The sequence below is a fragment of the Vitis riparia genome, chromosome 9, assembly GCF_004353265.1.
Source record: "Vitis riparia cultivar Riparia Gloire de Montpellier isolate 1030 chromosome 9, EGFV_Vit.rip_1.0, whole genome shotgun sequence".
Lineage (NCBI taxonomy): Eukaryota > Viridiplantae > Streptophyta > Magnoliopsida > Vitales > Vitaceae > Vitis > Vitis riparia.
In genome coordinates this window covers 3,134,058-3,160,949 of record NC_048439.1, presented here as the reverse complement: position 1 = coordinate 3,160,949, position 26,892 = coordinate 3,134,058, and the positions used below count along the sequence as shown (strand labels likewise).

The window sequence follows — 26,892 nt, the reverse complement described above, 5'->3', positions numbered from 1 at the left end:
ATATTTGTCGAATCCTGATTGGGATAAAAACTCATAAAAGTCAAAAAGAAAGATTGAAAAACTCCTCATTTCAACCAATTACGTGATCAGAGCCTCGGAGAGCTGGAGCCAGCTGCCAGCTGACCACAAGCCCCACTAATCATTCAACTAATAATTTAAACCCTCAAAGACACGCAAAATCCATACACCCAACGGTTGTTCTAGCTCAAATCTCGAAATCCAATAATTCCACTTTCTCTCCTTTAAATACCCCTCTCTCTCTCGCTTCTCCTCCAATCAAACCAAAATCCTCTCTTTCTAGAGTCTCTCTACCCACTTCTTCTTCTCTGGAACCCCTCTAAAATCTAGAAAATGGAGCCAAATCCACCAGTGAAAATGGAACCAAATCTACCAGTGATTGCTAAGAGATTGTGGGGCATAGTACGTGTGATGTTCTTCATGCTGAGAAAAGGCATTTCAAAGAGAAAGCTGCTGCTCGATCTCAACATGATGATGAAGCGCGGCAAGATCGCCGGAAAAGCCATCGGGAACCTCATGTTCCACCACCACAGCTCCTCCGCCGCCCGCCGCTCTGCTGACGGCCACATCTCCTTCGCTGCACCACGTGAGTACGAGTTCAGCTGCAGCAACAGCCCTGCGTATCCTTACGACTTTCCCTTCAACTTCAACAAAAGAAAACACAACCACCACAACATCTTTTCTTGTGTTTTCCAAACGCCGCCAACCTCCGACGATGACTTCACCACCGTGAACGCCGTCAAGGCGGTGCTGGAGATGCTGAACAGCGAGGTGGCGTCTCCGGCGCTTCCGGGGTTCGGCCGGAGCCCCATGGTGCGGCAGCTGAGGATAACGGACTCGCCGTTCCCGCTGAAGGACATCGACGAGGACAGCGAAGTGGACAAGGCAGCTGAGGAGTTTATCGAGAGGTTCTATAATGAATTGAAGAAGCAAAAGATGGATGGAAGTTTGTCACGTTAAATTTTCCGGCCATCCTGGCCGGATTCCGGCGGCATTTACATTTAGAAGCTTATTGTTGTTGTTCATACCAAAAATTTTAAAAAAATTGCACGAGTTTTGCTGTGTACTTGAAAAAGCTTGTAAGGGTTGACAGTTGTGCATACAACCAAGAGTTTAAATGCAGAATTTGTGTTAATGCAAGTCTCCATTTTCAATACATTGAAAGCTTTTATTCTTTCAAACTCAGTCCTTCCCTACTTTGCCTTTCCCTGGTTTGATTGAGCTGGCCTTTGCCAAAAACTTCAAGCGTCTTGAGTTGTCTAACTACGATAGCATAATCCTAGCCACAACCCACCTAAGTACGATAACAACAAAGTATTGTTAATTTCTTACGAATATTTAACTCTGTCTGCTTTAAGCATCTGAGCTAAAACTAGAGACATGGCTTGATCTGATTCAGCTCTGCTAAAGCCATGTTGTAGGTCCCTATCCAATCCAAAGCACAACCCTCATTTTGTTTCTATGTTTTCTCTTTTGCTTCTGTTTTTGCTTGAAAAAGCAACTTCTCTTCTTTTTAGGGTAGTGGCTTGGGCTTGCATACTTGTATTCTAACCAGAAAGCAAACAAATTATACAACTCACTGGATTTTACAGTTGTATTCTATAATCTATAAAAGCAAAGAAAGTAAGGGAGCATGCTGAAGATTATTAGTCATAGAGAGTGATTTGTTTGTCTTTTTTCAATAAGTTCTTCGGTATTAGAACAAGTAGATGTAGTAACTAATAAGTTGATATTCCATTAGTCAAAATTATTTTTACTAAAAATTAACATTTTTAATTGAATAAACTCAAATGAACCTTTCGTGTCCTTCTTACCCAAAAATTAGTGACAATGAGTAGATAGAGAAGGGCATGTTGACTGATTAATAATGCGTTTGATAGTAATTTTAAAATATGTTTTTAATCTTTTTAATATTTTAGACAGATTAAAAATTCCTTTCAGAATTACTGTCAAACACATTATAAGAAAAAGACAGTTAAATTAGGTAAATAAATGAGAGAAGTTGAATTATGCTTTTTCAATAATTATGACAGAATGGTTAAAAAATTAATAGCTTTTTTAGTTAGCTAATCTACTTGGCACATAAATTGCTTAGTCAATCAGGAATTTGTTGCGGCTGGTTTGACAAACCATGATATTGGATCTTGCTCCATTTTTGCAACTTTGAAGAAAATTTGGTTAAAATGGTAAGTCAAAAGACTCAAAACTACTTAATGCTTTGATAGGTCAAAATCCGCCTCCAATTCTCGACTTATTAATTATTAAATTACAAAGTCATTTTGTTTAATCACCCATCACGGGGAAGAGAATAATTTTCATACATACACAATCATAATGTTGACCGATTTATTTTCCATGTATTGTAAACAAGAAGGACGAAAATGATTTAAAGATTATTATTTATTGGGGGAAAGATATGTATTGCTTGTCATATGGTCTTAACTTTTTAGAATGTGTATAGCGTGAGGATAACTTAAACCCATAAAGACAAAAAACTTAGGTAAAATATTAGGTAAGTGGGAGAAAATGCGACAATTTTGAGACACTTGTCACTTTTAGGCCACATCTTTGGCTTCTCGGACACCTTTATTATGTTCCGACCCTCAATAATTTGATTATTTGAAAACAACCCTTTTTATTTTATACTATGAAACATTTGTACGTATCAGGCAAGTAATTCAGTAGATTTGTTTGTAAATGAGAGGGAAAAAAAAAAATTGATTGAAGTCCCATGTCATTAAATTTGGGTCATGTTGCTTTCATATAGATATTTATCTTATATTTTAGTAGTATTATAATTGGGAGCAGTTGGAAATGTCGGTTGACCGTACTCAAAAGCAAAGTCACATCAAAATTATTGTTGTGCATGTAATTGTAGATGCATTTGGCCTAGTGATTCCATAGATTTATAGTGGGTTTATCTTAATTGTTAGTGTTATTTTTTTTATTTTTAAAAAGACCTTTTCACGAAGTTTTGGTTGGTATTTGGATAGAGGGGTTTTTTTTTTATTTTTTATATTGTGTAGTACTAGTACATATATGGGTTATTTTAATAATTATTTTTGAATTTTTTAAAAAGTTTTAGCAAAAGTTTAATTTATATAAGAGAAATATTTTTAGTTAAATATTAAAAAAAAACACGATGCTTTTAAAGTGATTAGATTTATTTTTACATTGTGTTTTGAAATACTAATTTTCACGTGTATATATATATGATATTTCTTAACGTCACTTTTCACGTGTAACTTCGAATTCGTACATAAAAAATAAATATATAAAAAACGACAAATTAACTTACGACTTTCCATCAGATTATGATTTAATATCATATTAAATTATCAATTTTTCTAAATACTTAAATTTGTAGGATTTAGATTCAATATGTATATCGTACTCTTCAATAAAATCTTGAATGATTGATATGTTAAATGATGAATACATACATGCAATTATCCATCTACAAATTAAAACATGTACCCTCTTATAAAGTAGAATAAAATTCATCCCATTTAGATCATTCTCCATCCTATATTAATTTTCAGTGCCCTCCACTTTAGGGGCTATCTCTTTGGTAATAGGAATTTAAGAAAGCACAGATATTATAAGGGGTCATAGACCCACAACTTCACATTTGAGAAAAGAATCATTCTATCTTTTGATGCTTAAGTGCCTTTTTGAGATTTGGGTTTTGTCGTATAACTTCACCAACTAGATTGTTGTTTCATCAATGCCCATAAGGAAAAGGAGGAAAAGGGTACCCAAAATCAATGGCCTTGAAGTTGAACCACTTTCATGGAAAACTAGGTGGCCTCTGTGGAGAGTTTGGAAGGCCACTTGAAGGTGGTGGAGCTGGTGGGCAAAGGAAAGCTTTGCAAAAAGTTGAATTTCTTTCAACCCAAGCTTTGTCCAAATCTCCACTAACAAAGGGTCTTATTATATAATAATTAAAAGTACATTTTTGCTTTCTATTAATCATTGATACGTGCCCTTATATGAAAGATTTAGATAGGTTTAAATCAACTTCATTCAGTGCCATTATTTTAATTTTGAAAAATCTATAAATTAGTAGAGGAGATGATCTTATTAGGGGACTTCATCCACTCATGGTTTACTATTATAGATATATGCTTTTTTGATCAAGGAAAGCATGCTTTTTGAAATTATGTAAGAAAACAAAATCGACAATCAAATCCATTTCTTACTTTAGACAAAAATCAAATTCGACAATCAAATCTATTTCTCGATTCAATAAAAGTCTAATGACATCTATGGAGTTCTAAATAAAAAAAGATATGTAAAAGATAAGTCTTATCATGCCTATTTTTAATCTTAGATGAAATGTACCATGTTCCTAATCTTAGATGGAATGTATCCATCTATACCAATTTCTCTTTTTCTACTTATAATATTATAATTTAAGGCTTTTGAAAAAGTATAATAATTTTTTAAAATATTTCTAAATTTATAATACTTTAAAAATATGTTTCAATCTCGAAAACTTATGAAAATAAAAATAAAAGGAAAGAAAGTAAAATAAAATAAAAAATAGATATAAATTTATTAAATTATTTTGATATACTATTTAAAAAAAAACACTTATTTAACTTTTCTATGTAAATATTAAATAATCTAAAAATATACAAAATTTTTAATAATTTTAATTATATTTGATTTTTATTTTCTTTCTCTTATACTTTTCGAAACCAAATATAACTTAAAGGAGTTCAGATAAAAGCCACTTTCAAAAGAAGCAACTTTTATTGAATTTTAAAACTTTCGATTGAATTATCTCTTCCAAAATAACTTTAACTAATATATAAAAGAATTGTGGTAAATTTGAAATGATTTTAAAATGGTCATATTGTAATAATTATTTTTAAAAATGATTTTTTTTTTTTTTTTTGTAAAAATCCCTTTAATTAGGTATTTGAAGACAAGCACGTCAAGGGTTGGTTTAAAATATAGAAGTTAGGTTTGAAAGTAAACAAATGTAGTGCTAGATTCAACTATTTGAGTGATAAAGTGAGCTAAGAAAATGACCCCCAAAGAAAGTGGGTGGAGGGCTAATGGAGGGTAGTGCTCAATTATTGAGATCTCTCTCTCTCTCTTGTGTATATGCCCACAAGGTACTTGTCATTGTTATTTTTGGCCCTTGAGGCTTCCTCCATTATTCTACACTTGGTAGTCAAACTCATGTTGTCCACGAGCTTTTAAGTTTTAGACCGTTTAATTTACGGCATGCCGACGGCCCAACGCCTACCGAAATACTTAGCGAGTAAGAAAGGAACGATGGATGATTCTTGAATGACGACAATATGCCAAACTTAGGGTTATTAAAGTTTGGTTGCAAGATACCGTTGAGGTCATTTTATGATATGAATTTGGTATTAAACCCTATTTTTCATCAATGAAAATCAAACATGTGTAAGGGGTTTTTACTCTTTAGTTTAAATTATCGATCTAATCTCGGTTTTACTTCATTTATGATGTGGACTAATCCCAACTCTCCGAACTTATTATGTGGTTTTTTTTTTTTTTTTTTACTTTGAAAATTTTAAGATATACCTAAAAGTTGTTTTCAAAAATAATTTTTCGATTTCCAAAAACAAATAAATAGAAAAATAAAAGCTTATTCGATCGTGTGATTTAAAAATAGAAAATTATTTTTAATATTTTTAATACTGTTTGACCGTTGTTCTTTGAAAATAATTTTTAAAAATAAAATGAAATATAGAATAATTTTTAGAGAACAAATAGAAGTTGTTTTCATTAGTTTTTAAAAAGCAAAATGAAAACATGAACTCATTTGACCTTTTTTTTTAAACTTGTTTATAAAAACTGTTTTCAAGATAAAGAATAAAAAACAAATTTTAAAAATAAGTTTAAGAAAACATGATTAATCAGACCCTAAGTTTAACGAGTTTTTAACAAAAAAAATACTTTTTTATTCTTAAAAACATAACATATGTTATCTTTAATGATATGTTTTATTTGTTTTCACTTATTTTATAAAAATTATTTTAGACTACATAATTATATAAATATAAGAAATAACTGAAAATAAAGTATTATAAGTAAAAATTATTATTTTTAAATATATAAAATATGTTAAATAATAACCAAAATCACACACACATAAGAGCAGAAAATAAAATAAAAAAAACACATGATTTTTAAAATAGTTTGATGATCAATGTGATTTTTATGTTTATGGGTGCACCAACTCTCAAAATTTACTAATCAAAGAAAAGAGAATGGGTATATGGTAAAACTCTCACTCTCCTTTCAATTTCAATCACACTCTTAAAATAAAAATTCTAAATCATAATAAGGCTACATATATAATATGGATAAACTCGTCATTCTTCATATAAAAATAATAAATAAATAAATAAATAAACACTCAAAGGGGTCCTCCTTCAACCTTGAAAACAGATCAGACAACTTGATCCTCATAACCTTAACAAAGAACTCGACTTCCGACAACTTATACAAAATGCAATAAAACTAATTCAAGCTTATCAATCCAATATAAAAAAAAGTAAACAAACTTTTATACATGACAACTTTTTTAAAAAACAGCTTTCAAATACTATTTTTTAAAATCGTTATCAAAAACACTTTCTAATCAAAGTAATAGTTATCATTTAAAAAACAAAAAGTTGGGGGAAGTGAAGCTAGCTTTCTCTTTTGCATACTTCAAACATTGTATTGCATGTTAAAGAGACTTTAGTGTTCATCTATACTTTATAGCCGCTGAGAGTATAGAGTTCTATATTTACAGGTTGATAGCTGAAAAGAGCTGCCACTTTGGTTATTAATTAATTATTATAAGGAAAAAAAAGAATGGGACAAGAGAAGGCAAATTTGAATCAATCCGCCACCTCATCTGAATGATTAATATTTTATAATATATAAAAATAAAAATATTTAATTTTCAATAAAGTAGAATTTTTTTTTCTCATTCTTTATATTCCTGCTGGCTTGAAATTATTAATTGGAATGGCAAAGTCAAGAAAATTGAATCTAATAAATAAATAAAATAAATATTATTAATATATTTTTATGGAATAAAAATTAGCTGATAATTGCCCTCCACTCAGGAAACTATAACCTTTTGTTACAAATAAATAAATAAATAAACACAAATGTTAAAATAAGCCTCTGATCCACCCCACAAATTTTATACCCATCATGAAAGGGAAAGGGAAAGGGTAACCCAACACTTAAATCAATGGCTATCAAGTAAAATTGATTTTTTTTTTAATAAATATTCTTAATTTTAATTAAAATTAAAATAACAAAAACATTCATTTTCAGAATCTTTTTTTCAAGAAATAATTTTTAAAAACATGTTTGATATGCTATTAGACATATTTTTTATATTTATTTTTTTTTAATTTTTTTTCTTATTTATCAAAATACATTTTTAAATTCCAAAGAAATAGGTGATCTGTGTGGCCAAATTTGATTCCAAGGACCAAGAAGTGGGGAGCTGGTGGGCAAAAGGAAGCTTTAGAAAAAGTTGAACCTCTTTCATGCCAAGGCTTTCTCCAAATCTCCACTAACAACAGTCTTTGTCATGTATAAAAATAATTAAAGGTACACTTCTACTTTCCAAGCAGCCATATGTATAGCCTTATCCCCAAGCAAATTGTCATATATATTCATACATCAACTCATAGGGAGGAGGGTAAGGCATGTTTGGATACATTTTAAAAATTAATCTTTGACAACATTTTTTGAATTTGAAAATGATTCCAAATTATTTTCTCAAATCGTTTAAGAATAGAATTATGATTGAAAACTCAAACATGAAAAATAAAGGTTTATTTGACAACTATTTTCGAAAATAATTTTTTATTTATGTTCATAAAATAAAAAAATAAGATATTTAAAAAAAATATTATTTTAGTTGTTTTTTATTATTTTCACTTGTTTTCTAAAAATCGACATAGAAAATAATTATATAGATATGTAAAATGATTAAAAATAAAATATTAGATATAAAACTTATTTTTTAAATATATTTAAAATATTAAAAACATTTAAAAAAATTTATTTTTAAAAACTATTTTTCAGAATTATTTTTGAATATAATTACCAAATAGGGTTTAATTTTCTTAATTTACTTTTCATTAAAGTACCATAGACTCATGTACAATACAAAAATTTTCAAAATATTTTTCTTCTTTATTACTCAAAATATTATATCGTAAAAATTTATTTTCTATTTAAAATTGGCGAACTATGTTTTTTGAGTTAAAAAGCTTTTTTTTTTTTTTTTTTGGTTTTAAATAACAAAAGACTGTTTTTCTGAACAATTTTCGACCCGAGCTAAACAATTTCCATCATTTAACCGGATTAGTTTTTGTTGAGAGAGAGAGAAGGGTGAAGATATTTTCTTGTAGATTAAACTTACATGAATGTATATATTCATATGCATGTACCATGCATGCAATATTGCGATGGAAGACAACTGTTCGTTTGTGAAATAGAAATTAGGTTTGGAAGTAAACAAACATATTGCTGGATTCAGATCTTTCGAAAGTTTTAATGCAGAAAATGACCACAATGGAAGTAGGTGAAAAAGTGGAGGGTAGTAGTGCTCCATCATTGAACTCCCTCTGTATTCCATTTCCTCTTCTTCTCATGTTTTTATTTGTTATTTATTTATTTACTTTTTTACTTTCTTTTTCTTTTTCTTCAAATTTTCGTATTGTTCAAATCCTATAAATTTAGGTTTTTAAAAAAATTGGTAAATTCGATATAGTTTAAGAACTTGTTTGGTAAAAGGTCGTGGGTTTCATCTCTCCGTATGCATGTTTGCCTCTCCATATATCCAAATATAAAACTTTTTTATCTTCAATACCCAAATATAATAAGATATATTTGATATGTTAAAGAAATCCTTTCTCATTGATAAGTTTTCTCAAAGTATACAATAGGAATCGATCCTTTTTTACACAATTTATATCAACACCAGAATAAACTAATGCCACAAATTCTTTTGAGAAATCAAGTTTAATAAAAAGTTTTACTTTAATGTGCCATTTTTTAGTAATAGTTTTTGTTATAGTATTTACAAACAATTGAGAAGATTCTCCTTCTTCTAATTGTTTATCTTCTATCGTTTCTATAAGTTGAAGTTTCTCATGTTCCAACATTTGAAGTCTTGTTTCTATGTCTTGATTTTGGTTTTGTATTTTATTAATTTGAAATTTTATTTGACTTATCTCATTTTGAAGGTCTTGTATTCCTACAGGTTTAGGTGCAGAAAATTGATCTAATACAATTTTTAAACTATATTGGTTTGTATTTTATGGGCTTCTTTCATTGTTTTGCTTTTGAATTTCTAAATATTTTTTAAAGTATTCTTTTTTAAGATTTTGGTCAGGAAGTTTGTCAATCAATTCTAATAAGAAATTATGTTCACTAGTTATGACATTTACCTGTTTGATAGATAAAGATAGTTTTCTACACAGCCACAATATGACTGTGAAGAAGACTCGTTTGACTCATTGGAAGAACTTTATTCGATTAGAAGAAGTTGGTCATCAATAAATGATTATATCGAGGCTTGGCTAAATGAATTAGATTGTGATTCTGCTTTAATTAAATTAATCATTTGTTATTTTAGATATTTTCCTACATCTAAGTCGACAATGATTTCTTTGATTTTACGATTTGGGGCCATATGTCTCTTTTTACCACATTTAAAACACTTAACATCTTCTTTATCTACTTTTTTTGAAGTATTTTAATATTTTTTTTATGTTTTGCTTTCTTATAGAAAGATTCTTCTTTGAACTTTAAATATTTTTTATTTGACCTTTTTTTCTTTGATTCATAAAATTTTTCTTGTTTGGCCGAAGGTGGCAAAGGATTTCCATACCCATATTGAGTACAAAATGATCTTAACTCTTTCTTTAAGGTTTTAAGATCTTTTTTAGGGTAGCATTAACTTTGATCAAAGAACAAAGGTTTAATCCTTCTTGGTTGAGGAAGTTGCTTAATTGACCGTAGGTAAGAGAATCATAAGGTTTGAATTTGAAAATTATTTCAAATTGTTTTCTCAAATAGTTTAAGAATAGAATTATGATTGAAAACTCAAACATGAAAAACAAGGGTCACAATTGTTTTTTAAAATAGTTTTCTATTTTTCAAAATAAAAAAATAAGAAATTATATTTGATAATAAAAAATTATTTTTTGTCTTCTATTCTTAAAATAAAAAAAACAAGATCTTTTTAGAAAGCATCATTTTAGTTATTTTTGTTTATTTTCTAAAAGCTGATGTAAAAAATAATTATACAAGTGTTTAGAATGATTAAAAATAAAATACAAAATATGAAAATCATTTTTAAAATATTAAAAACAAATTAAAAACATTACAAGTTTCCAAACAATTTTTTATTTCACAAAACATTATAAAACGGTTTTTAAAAATTATTTTCAAAAACAATTTTTTAGAATTGTTTTCAAACATAGTTATCAAGCAAAGTTTAATTTTCTTAATTTATTTTTCATTAAAGTACCATTGACTCATACAATACAAAAATTTTCAAAATATTTTCCTTATTTTTAAGTATTACTCAAAATATTATATCGTAAAAATTTATTTTCTATTTAAAATTGGTGAACTATGTTTTCTGAGTAGAAAACCTTTTTTTTTTTTTTTTTTAAATAATAAATAACAAAGGACTGTTTTTGTGAACAATTTTCGACCCGAGCCGGCTTAGTTTTTGTTGAGAGAGAGAGAAGAGGGTGAGAGGGTGAAGATATTTTCTTGTAGATTAAGCTTACATGAATGTATATATTCAAATGCATGTACCATGCATGCAATTTTGTAATGGAAGACAACTGTTCGTTTGTGAAATAGAAATTGGGTTTGGAAGTAAACAAAACATATTGCTGGATTCAGATCTTTCGAAAATTTAAACGCAGAAAATGACCTCGATGGAAGTAGGTGAAAAAGTGGATGACAGTAGTGCTCCATTATCGAACTCCCTCTGGATGCCATTTCCTCTTATTCTCACGTTTTTATTTGTTATTCATTTTTTTACATTTTTTTTTTCAAATTTTCGTATTGGGTTTTGTTGTAATATGTAACTCGTATTGAGTGAAAGACATAAAAAAAAATAAACAAATACTGGAGTGGAGTGGAACGACGATATTTATTATTCAAACTTGTATTTTTATTGTTAAGGGTGAACGATAGGTTGGAGGTACAGGGGGTAACGCCCCCCAAGATACGGCTCGGGTATTTTTAAAATTTTAATACCTAATGGTTAAAATAAATACATAACCATAATTGAAATATAGTAAAAGTCTTTATCCTAGTTGCCGTGGATGCGGGTAATCTGTCGAATCACATTAAATCTATGTGTTTTATTTTATTTTCCTTTAATTTCTTTTTCAGGAATCGAAGATCAACATGTTCAAACCCTATAAATTTAAGTTTTAAAAAAATTGGTAAATTCGATATGCCTTGAGAACTTGTTTGGTAGAAGGTCGTGGTTCCATCTCTCCGTAAGCATGTTTGCCTCCCCGGACTAAAACTTCTCATCTTCAATATCCAAATATGATCATCTATATCTGATATGCTAAAGAAATCCTTTCTCACTTTCATTAAAAATGGTGAAAAAAACACCGTCCACTTTCGTCATTCAAACCAGTAGTGGACGCAAAGGAAAGCTTCTGAGTCTTTAAAAAACCAATCCAAACAAGGCATAAACCCAGCTGCTAAACACCCATTAACATATGACAAGTGAGTTTTGTCCTTTAGATGATTTAATTTACAATGAAATATATCATTAAACAAGGCAAGATCTCAGCCGTGGAAGGTCAACCATGTCGATCACATGCATTTTAGCTTATTGTGGGCCACCAAAAGTACTATATGTATAAGAGCTAGGATTCATTAGATTCGCAATTTGGACTAAGTTCAAAATAATAATGTGGCTTGCTTCCATGTTTGGTTTGCTGAAAAGCCAACTTTTCTTGTCTTTGTCTCAAGACTCTTGGCAGCCAAACAGAAGATACCAAAAAAGGGGGAAAAAAAGTAGAAGAAAATGAAATATTTTAGGCTTTTGCTTTTGCTTTTGCCTTTTGCCTTTGCCTTGAACCATTGTATTCAATGGTAAAGGGAATTTGGAGTGCATTTTTCTCATTGTTTATGAGAACAAGGAGTTGTTTACTAAAAGGGGTTACCACTTTGGTACTTATTCAAAGATGGGTTTTAGAGTCGGCATTTTTGAATTCTACTTAAGTTTTACGTCACCGCTAGGGCAATAATCCTAAAAAATTTTAAGACCAGAGATCAATTTACTTATTTATATTAAAAGAGTATGATATGGATATTGACGTCAAATTCTACAAGTTTAATTTTTTTAGAAAATTAATAATTTATTATAAAATCAAAACTTGATTTGACGGGAGATCGTGTGTTTGAGTCACCTTTTCGTAATTTACTTTCAGACTTTAAGTTGTTTGTTTTTTAATTTTTCATGATATATTATAAAATTTTTACTAAATAGAAAAAGTTAAAATGTTTGATTTTTTCTAAATAAAAAATAAAAAATAAATTTTTTTTAATACTTGATAAAAATAAAATATTATAAAAATAAACAATCTTATACTTAACATTATTAAGTACTATTTAAGCACTATTTAATTTTAAGTTCTATTTAGAATTAAGTGACAAAAATAAACACCACAAGTCTTTATTATTTTTATAAGAGATCCTATCATTTTTTATTTTTTTTAAATAAAATATATTAAAAATATTACTCTCTTTTTTTTAGTAATTATTGACAATCATATCTTGCAATCTTGTAATTATGCATCTAATAATCCCATAGGAATTTATGCATGAAAATATATAAAATATAGATCATAATAATTTATGACACATGCAAATACATTTTTTCACCATTATAACCCAATAAAAACTTTTATTTAATAAGAGAATTAAATCATATTATATTCTTATTATTAAAACAGAATTTGAGTATTTTATAAAGATTTAAACCAGAGAGAAGGGTGTGTCGATTTTTCTTTTTTCTTTTTTTTTTAATTTTTTTAATTTATGGTATCATATTTTTAATTATGATTAATTATTTATTGGTTCACAATTCTTAAACTAATTTATTGACAGCTAGGGAGAAGGAAATTATGTATTTATTTTTATTTTTGGTTTCCTTCTCTGTGAGATCTACAGGGGGAGAAATGGAAAAAGAGAGCAACTACATATTGGGCTTTTATAAATTTGGGGGAATTTGAATAAGAAAGCCCACGTCCTCCTGGCCCAGATAAGGAAACTAACTATACGGTGGGGTTGAAAACTAATAATCCCCCCTATGAACTTATGGAATCAAAGGATTTTTGGCCTTGAAAAGAGGCCCATGAAATCAAATGTTCTGATTTGAAAAAATTTGGACTTCGCCTAATAGGCGATTGTGGGCAAAAGACACCACAAGCTATTTGGATATTCATAACTTATCAAATAAAAAATCTTGGGCCTCTTACGCTCTAGTGACTGAATTAGATAGGCTTGGATGTTCTTAACTTATTAAACCAAAAAGATTTTGGACATCTTTTTAGAGTTTCTGTGAAATTCATCTTACCAAAGGCCCATGAATAAAGAAGAACAAAAAAGGGCCCATTACCATGGAAGATTTGAAAATTTTTTTGCCTCACTTATTAGGAAGGGGAAAGCAAACCAATGGAACCAATTAACAATTACACGCCCACTGGGGCTCGAACCTATGACCACAAGGTTACGAGCCTTGCTCTTTACTAGCTAAGCTAGACGGGCTTGGATATTCTTAACTTATTGAACCAAAAGATTTTGAACCTCTTTTTAGAATTTCTGTGAAAAGAAACGCTCACCGTGGGGCTCGAACCCAGGATCACAAGGTTAAAAGCCTTATACTCTACGACTAAACTAGACAGGTTTGGATAGTCTTATTTTATTTAACTAAAAGATTTTGGGTCTCTTACGCTCTATTGATTGAATTAGATGGGCTTGATTGTTTTAAACTTATTGAATCAAAAGATTTTGGATCTCTTTTTAGAGTTTCATAGAAACTCAAATAAACAAAGGCCCATGAATGAAGAAAACAAAAAAGGGCCCATGAGTATGAAAGATATGAAAAAAAATTGGTTTTATCTATTAGAAAACATAATTACAATTACTCACCCACTGTGGGGCTCGAACCCATTGCGCTCTACTGACTAAGCTAGACGGGCTTGAACATCTTTAACTTATTGAATTGTTTTCATGAAACTCATCTAACCAATGGGTGGATTACATGTTGGGCCTAGGAAAAGGCCCATGAGTAAAAAAAAAATAGAACAAATACACGTCCATGAATTAGATGGGCTTGAATGTTCTTAACTTGTTGAACCAAAAGATTTTGGACCTCTTTTTAGAGTTTCTATGAAACTCACATAAACAAAGGCCCATGAATGAGGAAAACAAAAAAAGGCCACGAATGTAACGCTTAGTAAGCTAGGGTTGATTACATGTTGGGCCTAAGGAAAGGCCTTGAGTAAAAAATAAATAGAACAAATCACGCCCACCGTGGGGCTCGAACCCACGACCACAAGGTTAAGAGCCTTGCGCTCTACCAACTGAGCTAGACGGGCTTGAATGCACACATTTTGCTGATTTTTAGCTTTTACAATTTTTAATAGGACAACTTTTTGTCAAACTTACCCAATGACTTAGGTGGTGTTTGTTTTTTTACTTAATTCTAAATAGAACCTTAATACTTAATAGTATTAAATATTAGGTTGTTTGTTTTTGTAGCATTTTATTTCTATTAAGTATTAAAAAGTAAAAGAAATCAATATATTATTTTTTTTATTTAGAAAAAACTACATATTTTGGCTTTTTCTATTTAGTAAAAAGTTTACAATAAGTCATGAAAAAGTAAAAAAACAAACAACCTAAATTCTAAAACTAAATTGCTTTCAGCAAAAAGCCAAAAAAACAAACGCCACCTTAGTATGGTTTGGATACACATTTTTTTTCCGGTTCTTTTTAAAATAAAATTTAATTTTGAAATAATAATTAAAAAAAAATTTATCAAATTTTCAACATAAACCTCCAAGAATTCTTTATTCACGTACTATTTCTCAAGGGGCACAATTTCAATGATCCACTATAAGTACCAAACAATAAAATAAAAGTTTATATGTACAATTAAATAAAAAATAAAAATTGAAACAAGTCATTGAGTTACAATGACAATGACAATCAAACAAATCCGATTAAAAATAAGAAATGTATCCAAACTATACCTTAATAAATAAATTAAATTACCAATTCTTAAAATTATTTATAAAAATAATTAAATGCATTATATTAAAAAATTTGCCTATTTTAGATTTTTATGTCATAAAATAGGATCGGTGGATTTCATATTTTAGATTTTTTCAACCATTAGGTAGAATTTATATTAAACATGTATTTTAAAAAAACAACTTTCAATGTGACGTAAATTTGGAAATATTTTATAATGTACAACATTTTAAAAGAAATTAATTTTAAATTGACTGTACTTTATCAAATATATGTTAAATGGATAAAATATATATATATATTTGAACCCATAATAAATACTTTAGATTTTCTAATTAATTGAGTGGATATTTTTACACTCACTAAATGAGACTCAATATCTAAGAGAATCAAAATGGATCATATGAAGTTTTTTTTATTTAATTGAAGAGGATTGTTTTGATAAGAAAAAATAATCCTAGTTTTTGTGAAACGGTCCAGGGGTCAAATGCCCTTCATTTTACGCGAAATTACAATGGAGGTAAGGTATAAACGTGGGAGAACTGATTATTTGATGGGCACATTTGTAAAACTGAATTAGTGGGCCGGACTGTTACGGCTACGCCCAGCCCATTAACGTAAAGCAGTGGGCCCGAAACTCCATCAACCACAGATTAATCCAACGGCTGGAAGCTACAGAAAACGTTTCCGTTACGCAGTGGCACTTGTGCACTAGAGTACTACTGCGTGTCAAAAATGTCAGTAGCGCAACAACCCCAGTGCGGGGGTCCTCTTCGGTAATTTCATCTGCAATTCCCTCTTATCTGATTTCCCCACCACCGTATACAACGCCCAAATCCTCACCGTCCATACTTCCGCTTGGACGTCGGATATTTACCCACGTGTAGACAGACAATTTTCTTTCTAGTTTTCCCAACAATAATATAAATGGAAATCATTTGCCCCTTTTCTCTATCGCTGTGAGAGTAGTCGAAGCCCCCCCCCTGGCTCTTTCTCTCTCTCTATTACATTTTTCTGTCTCTCTCTAAAGATCCCTAAAACATCGTCGATCTTCGGAACCCTAATTTCGCTGTAGCGATATCACATTCTTCGATTTCGGTGAGGTTTGGTGGATTTCTGTGATCAGAGTCTGCGGAGGAGGACGTCAGGTTTGGGGCATTTGAAACGGTGACGATTTTAGTGTTGAATTTCGTCTGATTGTTGTGATACATTTGTTATTGTTATCCGCGTGATTCTGATAGTGTTTTTTTGGCTGATCGGTGGCGGTGATGGTGGTGTTGGTGGCGATGGTGTTGGAAATGAAGGTCGAAAGAGGAAAAAACTGGGTTTTGAGGATGAGATTTGAAGGATGAACGATGCCTGTACTGCGTAGTGGAGTGCGCAGGGGTCGGCCAGCAGGAGCAGCGAACCAGCAGGAGCAGCGGGAGGCGAATCCGATTGAAGGTGAGGCGATTGCGACGAGAACACGGCGGCGGCGAGCGGCAGCAGAGGCGCCGAAAAACAGGCAGCAGCCGGCGATCGATGAGAACTTAGTCGCGGCAGGGGCGGCGGCACAAGTGCGGGGGAAGGAGGAGGACGGTAGGCGTTTGGACGAAGCTCGTGTTGGTGGTGCTGGTGGGGCCCAGAACGACGAGGTAGGGAAAAAGAAAATGGACGATTTCGATAGTGGGGGTCGGAGCGCAGAGAAGGCACATGTCGGTGAAGATGAGGGAAGCACTGCTCCCCTTCCCGAGAAGGTCTGGTCTTTACTTTTGTTTTTGTTCTTGTTTTGGTTATTTTTTATTGTTTTTGTTTGAGATGTGTTTAGTTGATCGGAGATGATGTTTGATTGTATAGCTGGCGAATTACATTTACTCTTTCATAAACTGCATTTTGGATTTTCCATGAAGTAGAGGAAGTGGAATTCTGAGGATTTTTGGGGTTCAATTCTAGGATTACATGAAACGGAGCATATGTACTTTTGTTACTGCAGATGATGTTCTAAATTTTATAATGCTGCATAATTTGGTGTTTTTAATGGTAAACACTTGCATATGGTGCTCTAAATTTTATAACGTTTTATGCTTGGTATTTTTTGTGGTGAAAGTGAGAGGGTAGGGAAGGACTTACCTTGTTCTGATATGTTTTATGAGGGAAACCTTTGCACTGGGTCTTATTGCTTTTTCTGATATTATGTTTGAAACTGCAAATGGGTGTTCTAGACGTGCATGACACATTGGTGTTTTTAGTAGTGATTGCCAGATGACTCAGAAGGACTTACCTTCTTCCAATATTTTTTTGGAGGACATTTTTGCATTGGGTTTTGATTGTCTTTTCTTATTGTTGTATAATTCACCTCTGGTTTGTTGTCTTTTATTTTTCTAATACGGGGGTTCAACTATTGAAATGAGGAAAATTTCCAGAATTTTAAGTTAGATACTTATGTAAGAAGGTAATTATTATTATCTTTAGTTGTTTTCTCTTTTCTTTTCTGTTTTTTGGAACAATCTACATATGTGTGTGTGTGTACCCTATTGAAAATATACAAGGTTCTGGTACTGAATGACCCTTTTAGTAATTTAATTTTTTTTTTTTTTGGAGTTCTTATGGGGACCTAGATTTTTTTCTTAGTCACACCTATCTTATATTGGGAGTTTTTTGCTATGAAAATGAACAGTTTTGATGTTTTGCTGAATTGCTGTTCGTTCACAAAGAAATTATCAATATGATAGGCAAGAGAGAAAAGGTGCTGAATACACTATGGACTTGTTTTGGTAGCAGAAATGAAAATGGTGCATCTAGAGATGTTAACGCCTTTAGAATAAAAATAATGAACATATTCATTTTTGGATGGTTTTCTATTGTCAACATGTTTGGAATTTTGAAAACATGGAAACTAATAATTTGATGAATGATCTTTTTAATGAAATATTCTGGAAATAGTCTTTGAAAACATGTTGCCAGACATGGTTAGTGTGTTCTTTCATATTTTCCATTTTCAGGAACAGAAAACAGTTCTTGTTTGTGCCATGAGACAGGCACTATGTTTTCTTTATGTCCTGGTTTTCCTTTCTTTTGCTCATTATTAGTTCAATATGTGCTTCATTTGTGTTTAGAGGTTTTTTTGGCTGTTTTAAAGTATAATTCTTGTCTGCCAGAAATTTTTTACATTGCCGCGTGGCTTGCCACGTGGCCTTTTTTTTATTTAATTATTTTTTCGAACTCGCATTCAGGGGATGCGAGTTCAGGTTGCACATCAAATTGCATTTTAAAGAAAAAAAGAATTTTAACCGCATTCTATAGATGCGGTTCTGACATTTAAAGAAGCTGGAGGACTCATGTCTCTTGCTAGCTTTAGTAATTTCATCTTCTTTTTCAAGCTGAATGTAATGCATGCAATGGTAAAAGTGGTTTTGTAGTAATCAATAGCAAAATTCATCTCTTCTTCATGTCTCTCCTTTGCCTTGTCTCCTTTATTAACTGTATCTGATTTGCAACTTTAGCTGTCAAAGCGTCATTCTTCTCCAAGTCTTTACTATCCTCTCCTGGTACATTAATTATAGATAAATCATAAGTGTAGTTGAAGTTTCCATCTAGAGGTCTCAGAGTGCAAGTTTGAATTTTTCATACAATTCTTAAAAAGTTTTGGAAGTGGACGCCAAGATTCATTAAAATATGTTGTTGATTCAGGTAACTTAAAACCATTTTGCTTTGGAAACACATATGGGTTAACCAGGCAGTTGTAGGCTTAAGCGAATCTACCTTTTTTTATTACCTAGACTTTTGGCAGCATGTTCACTGGCCTCACACCTTGGGCTTGTTTGTTATTTCTTTTTTGGCACAATGTTAATTAGTATTTGCATTGTACTAATAAACTATATTTATCTTATCAATTAGGTTGCCAATAAGGGGAGGGTTTTCTTGTTTTTTTCTTGGAGCGCACATGTATGCTTCCTGTGTACTTGGTGTAGCCTTTTTTTGACTCTTTTATCCATATTGCTCTTTTGCCTATCAAAAAAAAAAAAAAAAAGGAATTTATCTTATTAATTAATGAGAATGGCTTGGGTTTACTTTATGGTCATTCATTTTATATTTTGTTAAATATTCATAAAAAGAGACTCATGATCTTTGTTTTGCTGATAGCAACCTATCAAATGATGTATGCTAAGAGTTCTGTAGCTGTGAATATGTTGCCTTATTTTCATTGCATCTCCAGACAATGTATTTAAGCCCTTGTCTTCTGGACTACAGGTTCAGGTTGGAGGATCCCCGTTGTATAGGATGGAAAGGAAGTTGGGAAAGGGAGGATTTGGGCAAGTGTATGTTGGCCGTCGCGTGTCTCCTATAAATCCAAGTGACCGAACTACTGGCCCTGGGGCTCTGGAGGTATATTTTGGTTTTATTTTTTGATTATTGTTTTGATCGGTTTCTTTTCTTTTTTTCTGAAACATATCTATCTCCTATTGATTTTAGGTGGCCCTGAAATTTGAACACAGAAGTAGCAAGGGCTGTAATTATGGGCCACCATACGAGTGGCAAGTGTACAAGTATGGTTCTGTTATTCCTACTCTCATGATTTTTGGATTTTCATAATATGCGTGAAACTTTTTTCATTTGTTGATATAATTGAACAGCACTTTGGGTGGAAGTCATGGTGTACCGAGAGTCCACTTTAAGGGTCGACAGGGAGACTACTATGTCATGGTATGCTATCATTTGCTGTCTTGTTGGTTATGAATTTATGGTGGTTAACTGTGGATTTTCTTTAGTCTTTTCTCCTTAATTTAGAATGTCCGTGTGATAGAAAACCTGAATGGTTGCAGGTTATGGACATGCTTGGACCAAGCTTGTGGGATGTTTGGAATAATAACTCTCACACGTGAGTGAGATGAAAATATGATTTATTATTTTTTATATGCTACAAATGGTTCTGTTGCTTTTACCATTTTGTGCTTGTATTTGCCTAATGAAGATATTTGCTTAATTCCAGTATGTCCATTGAAATGGTTGCATGCATTGCTATTGAAGCAATATCCATATTGGAGAAGATGCACTCCAGAGGGTAAGAATTTTCTGCCACAAACCACAAATTTTGTTTCCTTCTTGTTTTTTTTTTTCCTTTTTTCTTTTGCGTTTTATTTTAACAATATGAAGGATCTTATTTTGGAAATGTTGAGGTGTGTTGTTCTTTCTGCATAGTTTTTCATGTCATTTGGAAGGTTCACTTTCTGCCATGTTCAAGGGCGGAAATACTTGATGTGTGGCTTCTCCTCAGTCCAATTACTCCCATTTGAAATTTTTGGGCTTTAATAGCATTAGATAGTTTTGGACTAAGCAAAAGCTTTCTATAAATGTATAGGAACTCAAGGTAAAACTTGCTTGGGAAACTAATGGGAGATGCTTTTGTATGTGAATCTCTATTTTCTTAATTTCTTTTTATATTCCATTAAGTTTACTTTCCATGCTTTTTCCTAAGGTTTTATGTAGTTGTTTCCCTGCTTCACATTACTGTATTCTTCTATACCATGTTTTCTTCTTCTGTTTCCCATGCTGTAGACTGCTTCTGCCTTCTATACCGATGCTATGATTTTACCTATAAAGGAAGTAATGGGAGGATGAGATCTTTCTTTTTTCTATGCTGTTGCTGCCCTTCCATAGGACATTTTCCTTGTGTGTGGCATTGGAAAAAAGGCATCATTTGGAAGATCTGGTGGAACAATTTGGTTTGTTTATATAAATTTCTATTTGAGGAATCCTATAAGACTTGCTCGTAAATCTACCTGTCACCTAAATGGCTGCTTAGATTTTGACTATCCTGCAAATGCATTATTTCCTCTGTTCAGATGCAATCTAGTGTTTTGAGATCTTTGAAATATATTGCCCTTATATTGGATGATCACAACTTTTGGCAGGTATGTGCATGGTGATGTCAAGCCTGAAAACTTCCTGCTTGGTCCTCCGGGAACGGCTGATGAGAAAAAATTATTTCTTGTTGATCTTGGGCTAGGTATTGCACATCATAGTATTTGTTATTTTAAACATTTATCCTACAACAGCATTGAGCATCTCATCATTTTGTACCTATTTTGAACTGTTAGCCACCAGATGGCGGGAAACCACAACTGGTCTTCATGTCGACTATGACCAAAGGCCAGATGTTTTTAGGTACAACCATTGACAATTTCTTGTTTTATAAATATTTATGTACTTTCCTTCTACCCTGTTTCTTTATTATATTTGCATATTAAAACCTCCTACTTCTGACTCATTAGAATTATGGTCTTATAGGGGAACTGTGCGATATGCTAGTGTGCACGCTCATTTGGGGAGAACTGGCAGTAGGAGAGATGATTTGGAATCTCTTGCTTACACTCTTATTTTCCTCCTCCGTGGTCGTCTACCTTGGCAAGGTTATCAGGTTGGCTCCATTTGAAGTTCCGATAAAATTTGTTCCTTCTCTTCAATTCAAGTTTTTGACTTGATTTTTTTGTTCTTAAAATCCCATATATAGGGAGAGAACAAGGGGTTCCTTGTTTGCAAGAAGAAGATGGCAACATCTCCGGAAGCTCTGTGTTGCTTCTGTCCAATGCCTTTCAGACAGTTTGTTGAATATGTGGTGAATTTGAAGTTTGATGAAGAACCTAATTATGCAAAATATATTTCCCTCTTTGATGGGATTGTAGGTCCAAACCCAGATATCAGGCCAATTAACACAGATGGTGCTCAGAAGGTAACTACAATGCTCTTGCTTCTAGGCCGTGTGATGGTTCATTATTGAGCTGGAGTACTTATTTGTTTATTGTTTAACAGACTTTCTGAATGGAGATCTAATTTATACTCTTTTTCTTGTGAAGCTTATCTATCAGGTTGGTCATAAGAGAGGCCGGTTGACTATAGAAGAAGAGGAAGATGAGCAGCCGAAGAAGAAGGTCCGTATGGGGATGCCTGCAACACAATGGATTAGTGTTTACAATGCTCGTCGACCTATGAAACAGAGGTATATTAATGTTGGTCATTCATCATGCCATACCTGGAGGATGTTGTGGGACTGTGAAACTATTTTGGCTTTCTTGCTTTGTGCCCCTATTGTCTTTCCTTGTTCTGTTTTGTATCTTTATCTGTTGTGCGTTTTTTTCCATAGCTTCACTGCCCTTGTTCCAAAGAAAACAATTTTTTTTTTTTTTTTTTGAAAATTAAGTGGAAAGGATAAAAAGTTTGTTGTTGCCATGCTGCTGTAGGTATCACTATAATGTGGCAGATGCGAGACTTGCCCAACATATCGACAAGGGTAATGAAGATGGCTTATTTATCAGCAGTGTAGCGTCTTGTCAAAATTTGTGGGCGCTAATTATGGATGCAGGCACTGGTTTTACTGCACAAGTTTATGAGCTTTCACCCTATTTTCTTCACAAGGTGCGTCTCATTTCTTTTGTTTAACCCATGGCATACATATTTATCTTACCATGTGTCATGCAATTAAATTTCATCAGTATGATAGAGGCATATTACAAGGCTACTTCTTTCAGCTTACTGTTATACATTTAATTTTAACAAGTGATCAATTAATCTTTTTTTGTTCTGTCTATAGGAATGGATAATGGAACAGTGGGAGAAAAACTTCTATATCAGTGCAATAGCAGGAGCTACTAATGGGAGCTCACTAGTTGTAATGTCTAAGGGTTAGTCTAACATATTTGATTGATGGATTTCTATGACAAAATTTATCTATATTTTGCTTGACTTCAATTCATTGACTCCAGGTACACAATACTTGCAACAGTCTTACAAAGTTAGTGATTCATTTCCCTTCAAGTGGATAAATAAAAAATGGAGGGAGGGTTTCTATGTCACCTCTATGGCCACCTCAGGGAGTAGATGGGGAGTTGTTATGTCTCGTGGTGCAGGATTTTCAGAACAGGTTATCTGGATTTTACTATGTTCTCCTAATTTGTTATATGGCTCCTAAGCCTTTATTCTTCACTGATTCTGTTGATTAATTTCAGGTTGTTGAACTGGATTTTCTTTACCCTAGCGAAGGTATTCATCGACGGTGGGATAATGGTTTCCGTATTACAGCAACTGCAGCAACTTGGGATCAGGCTGCTTTTGTTCTTAGTGTGCCGAGAAGAAAACCTGTAGATGAAACACAGGAGACACTTCGAACTTCAGCATTTCCTAGTACACATGTTAAGGTGGTTTTTTTTTTTTTTTTTTTTAATATATTGTTCCCAGATTCTGATAAAAAGAATATTGTAGTTCCTAGATTTTGTCTGGTTACTGAATTCTTCTTTCTTCAATTCTGAAATTATTTGGATGATTCTTTGCAGGAGAAATGGGCAAAAAATCTCTATATTGCGTCCGTTTGTTATGGCCGTACAGTTTCATGAGTAGCTGCCTAACATTTTCTTGAGGTGTTCCCTGACACCATTGAAGATGCTGTCAGCTCTACTCATTTGGGGACCTGGTGGGAATCCTAAAACCCCGGTTTTCTGAAGTGGCAGTGGCATGCTGGCTTAAGAGAAATTTTGATGAGAAAAAACCTTAATTAATTGTAAGCAAAAGTATAGAAGCTGTTAGTAAGATCTCATGTTGTGTCTGTCAGTCATGTTGAAATTCCTTTTGCTAGTGTCCATTATGGACCAAAGCCCAAAGGAATGGTGGCTGTCTTTACTTATTTCTGTTAAGTTTGTATAGTTTTGAACATTAAGGACTTGTTGAGGGACATCGTCCATGTCATGTTTTTGTTTTTTCTAGTGTCTGTACTATGACATGGCATAGGACTGGTAACTGGATCATTTGCTCTGTGTGGTTCATGCCCCCTTTTACCACCCTTGTTTTTTTTTTTTTCCTTTTATGTCCTTGAATCAGATACCTGAAAACTTTAATGTTCCTTAGTTGGAGTTATTTAATACAATCAGATGCAACAGCTGTTGTTGTATTCTACCTTACTGATTTTACAGCAATTTAATGATTTTAATTTGGTTTTCTTTCCGTTTGGTGTGCATGCACATTTTGAGAGATTGTTTAGTGCTTAAGTACAGTGCCTTTTTTTGCTCTATGCCCTATGCATGTCAATGAACTCATCAGCACTCAACTTGCATGATAAGGAGTGAAATTAAGTTGTGGCCTTGTATCCTATTACCACTTTCAAGACAGCTTTGATGCAGGATTGGTCGGTGGAATCTAACAGAGTAATTTTGTTACCTTGCTCATTTTATTTTGGGTTTCTGGTGCTTGAAAAAATTGTTGGCTTATTTGTAAAATTGAACTGCAACATGCTTGTTTGGAGCATGAATTGAGTGGAACACTATTCTTGAAATATGGGTTCTGAAATGTGTTGTCACCTACAATAATGCATGCTTTCAAGACCTTAAGGTTTGCCTTATACCCCTTCTGATCAAACTGGTAGGTTTGTTCACTGGTATTATTATATTGTATGATTCGTATTGATATGTTTGGGATGTCAATGATTATTCTTTTTGTGGATTAATGTCATTGACTTTTGTTTGATTATCTTAGACAAGGTATCAGATCTCACAGATGGTTGCTCACTTGAAAAAAATTATTGGCTTATTTGTAAAATTGAACTGCAACATGCTTGTTTGGAGCATGAATTGAGTGGAATACTATTCTTGAAATATGGGCTCTGAAATGTGTTGTCACCTACAATAATGCATGCTTTCGAGACCTTAAGGTTTGCCTTATACCCCTTCTGATCAAACTGGTAGGTTTGTCCACTGGTATTATTATATTGTGTGATTCGTTTTGATATGTTTGGGATGTAAATGATTATTCTTTTTGTGGACTAATCTCATTGACTTTTGTTTGATTATCTTAGACAAGGTATCGGATCTCACAGATGGTTGCTCACTTGAAAAAATTGTTGGCTTATTTGTAAAATTGAACTGCAACATGCTTGTTTGGAGCATGAATTGAGTGGAATACTATTCTTGAAATATGGGTTCTGAAATGTGTTGTCACCTACAATAATGCATGCTTTTGAGACCTTAAGGTTTGCCTTATACCCCTTCTGATCAAACTGGTAGGTTTGTCCACTGGTATTATTATGTTGTGTGATTCGTTTTGATATGTTTGGGGTGTAAATGATTATTCTTTTTTGTGGACTAATCTCATTTACTTTTGTTTGATTATCTTAGACAAGGTATCGGATCTCACAGGTCATTGCTAAAGTTTTGAATGTATATAATTTGCATTGACGATGATCTGCCTGGAACTGGATTACTCCTTGTGGTGAGTCTGCCAACTATGATTTGGAGCCTATAAATTCTACTCTGAAAATTATGTATCATTCTTGTTCTTTGCCTTACATAAGTTGTAATTGCAGTTGTATCACTTTTAATTCCTGGTGTAGAAACCAGTTGTTCATAGTTTGGCCTTTCTCTTCTTTGTTTTCATTTATTTTTTTTCTTTGGTGGCTTGCTTGGATGTTTTCCCGTATATTTGCCAGTATTTTATACAGATCTTAAATAGTGAGGTCTTAGGTGGTGTGGTGTTTGCCTTATTCTCCATCATAGGGAACAACTTTAATTGCTTTGATGTTTCTTCTATGTTACCATTGAAGACAAAATCTTAAATGGCAAGGTTCAATTGGTTTTTCCCCATTTTCTACTTTCATATGCGATAGTTTCAACTGTTAATGTGTTTTTTCTATGTTGGCTCCTTTCTGCGGTTTATTTGCATGCCCTTTTGTGGTATAGTTCCTCCAGCGAACCAAACCAATCTCTAAAGAAGAAAATATGCCATTTCTTCTGATTGGGGGGTTAAGATTAATTAATTGTTTTAATTAAAATTTATTCTTTGTGTGAAATGTTCACCTGCGAGTTATATTTATATTAGTAGTTAGAGGTTTGGAAAGTAATCAAACTGCTATGATGAAAAAGGGAAAATGTAGCAAATGAGTTTAAAGTTTAAACCAGTGACATGATGCTGAAGTTTTTGACCTAGATTTTGGCTTGTTTCCATTTTTGGAAGTTAATCTGTGTATGTTGGGTTTCTTGATCACTGACTCTGAGCATTGGCATACACTGACTATTTAACTCAGCATGAAGGTTTTTTTTTTTTTTTGCAGTTTGTTCCACATTTCACTTACTGGCATCTGATATTTATGGAAGGTCATAAACCGTTGATGTTCTTTGTATCCATTATTGTGCTTTCTGTAGCTTTAGGTGGCTTCTTAATGTAACAAACATGACCATTTTTTGTTCTTTTCTTGGCACAGATGTTAGTTCCCAAATAACTGCCACAACCTGAAAAGAAATGAATTCTGCAGGAAAATAAAAATTATCATTTTGTTTGCTGTTGTAAGGGAAGTTGTTTCTAACGAAGTTTTTCTTGTTTGGCAGCTTAATCACATGCCTTGGATTTGCTGCATCATGTCTTCTGGATTTTTTAAGGGGCCGCCTAGTGCTGAGTGTGTATTTGGCTCCTTAATTTTGTAGCAAATTTGTTATATAATTTGACCATTGTTGTACAAGCACTATATTTCATTTCCTTGCATGTCAAATCTTGGAGAAAAATGGGATGAGAGTTACATGTCCAGATTTTTTGGAAGTTGCCTCTATTTTG

At 32.4% G+C, this 26,892-nt stretch overlaps 2 protein-coding genes and 1 non-coding gene across 4 annotated transcripts; 2 read left to right on the top strand and 1 right to left on the bottom strand.

The window, feature by feature from the left end:
- The first annotated feature begins 351 nt into the window (after window positions 1–351).
- Window positions 352–978, top strand: LOC117922416. The gene has a single exon (XM_034840554.1). It carries the CDS (start codon window positions 352–354, stop codon window positions 976–978), a length of 627 nt encoding a protein of 208 aa, XP_034696445.1.
- A 13,618-nt stretch (window positions 979–14,596) lies between these two features.
- Window positions 14,597–14,669, bottom strand: TRNAK-CUU. Its single transcript has one exon. It is a non-coding gene; the product is annotated as a tRNA-Lys (tRNA).
- A 1,622-nt stretch (window positions 14,670–16,291) lies between these two features.
- LOC117921483 (casein kinase 1-like protein HD16) lies at window positions 16,292–24,258 on the top strand. Of its 2 annotated transcripts, none has more exons than XM_034839363.1 (17): window positions 16,292–16,475; window positions 16,632–17,063; window positions 19,558–19,692; window positions 19,780–19,853; window positions 19,941–20,010; window positions 20,130–20,185; window positions 20,297–20,368; window positions 21,219–21,313; window positions 21,405–21,471; window positions 21,595–21,724; window positions 21,818–22,036; window positions 22,161–22,303; window positions 22,545–22,719; window positions 22,895–22,985; window positions 23,067–23,224; window positions 23,310–23,498; window positions 23,634–24,258. In XM_034839363.1, the coding sequence occupies exons 2-17, from the start codon at window positions 16,683–16,685 to the stop codon at window positions 23,691–23,693; spliced, it is 2,115 nt and encodes a 704-aa protein (XP_034695254.1). In that variant the 5' UTR covers window positions 16,292–16,475; window positions 16,632–16,682; the 3' UTR covers window positions 23,694–24,258. The 2 variants fall into 2 exon arrangements, with proteins under 2 accessions (XP_034695254.1, XP_034695253.1); XM_034839362.1 differs by having other exon boundaries at window positions 16,292–16,494.
- The last annotated feature ends 2,634 nt before the right edge of the window (window positions 24,259–26,892 follow it).

Bases quoted from the DNA above. Each gene is read 5' to 3' on its own strand.
- LOC117922416 (XM_034840554.1), top strand. From the start codon at position 352: ATGGAGCCAAATCCACCAGTGAAAATGGAACCAAATCTACCAGTGATT.
- LOC117921483 (XM_034839363.1), top strand. From the start codon at position 16,683: ATGCCTGTACTGCGTAGTGGAGTGCGCAGGGGTCGGCCAGCAGGAGCA. The intron at 19,854-19,940 runs GTATGGTTCTGT...ATAATTGAACAG, and splicing joins TACGAGTGGCAAGTGTACAA to CACTTTGGGTGGAAGTCATG. The intron at 20,369-21,218 runs GTAAGAATTTTC...AACTTTTGGCAG, and splicing joins GAGAAGATGCACTCCAGAGG to GTATGTGCATGGTGATGTCA.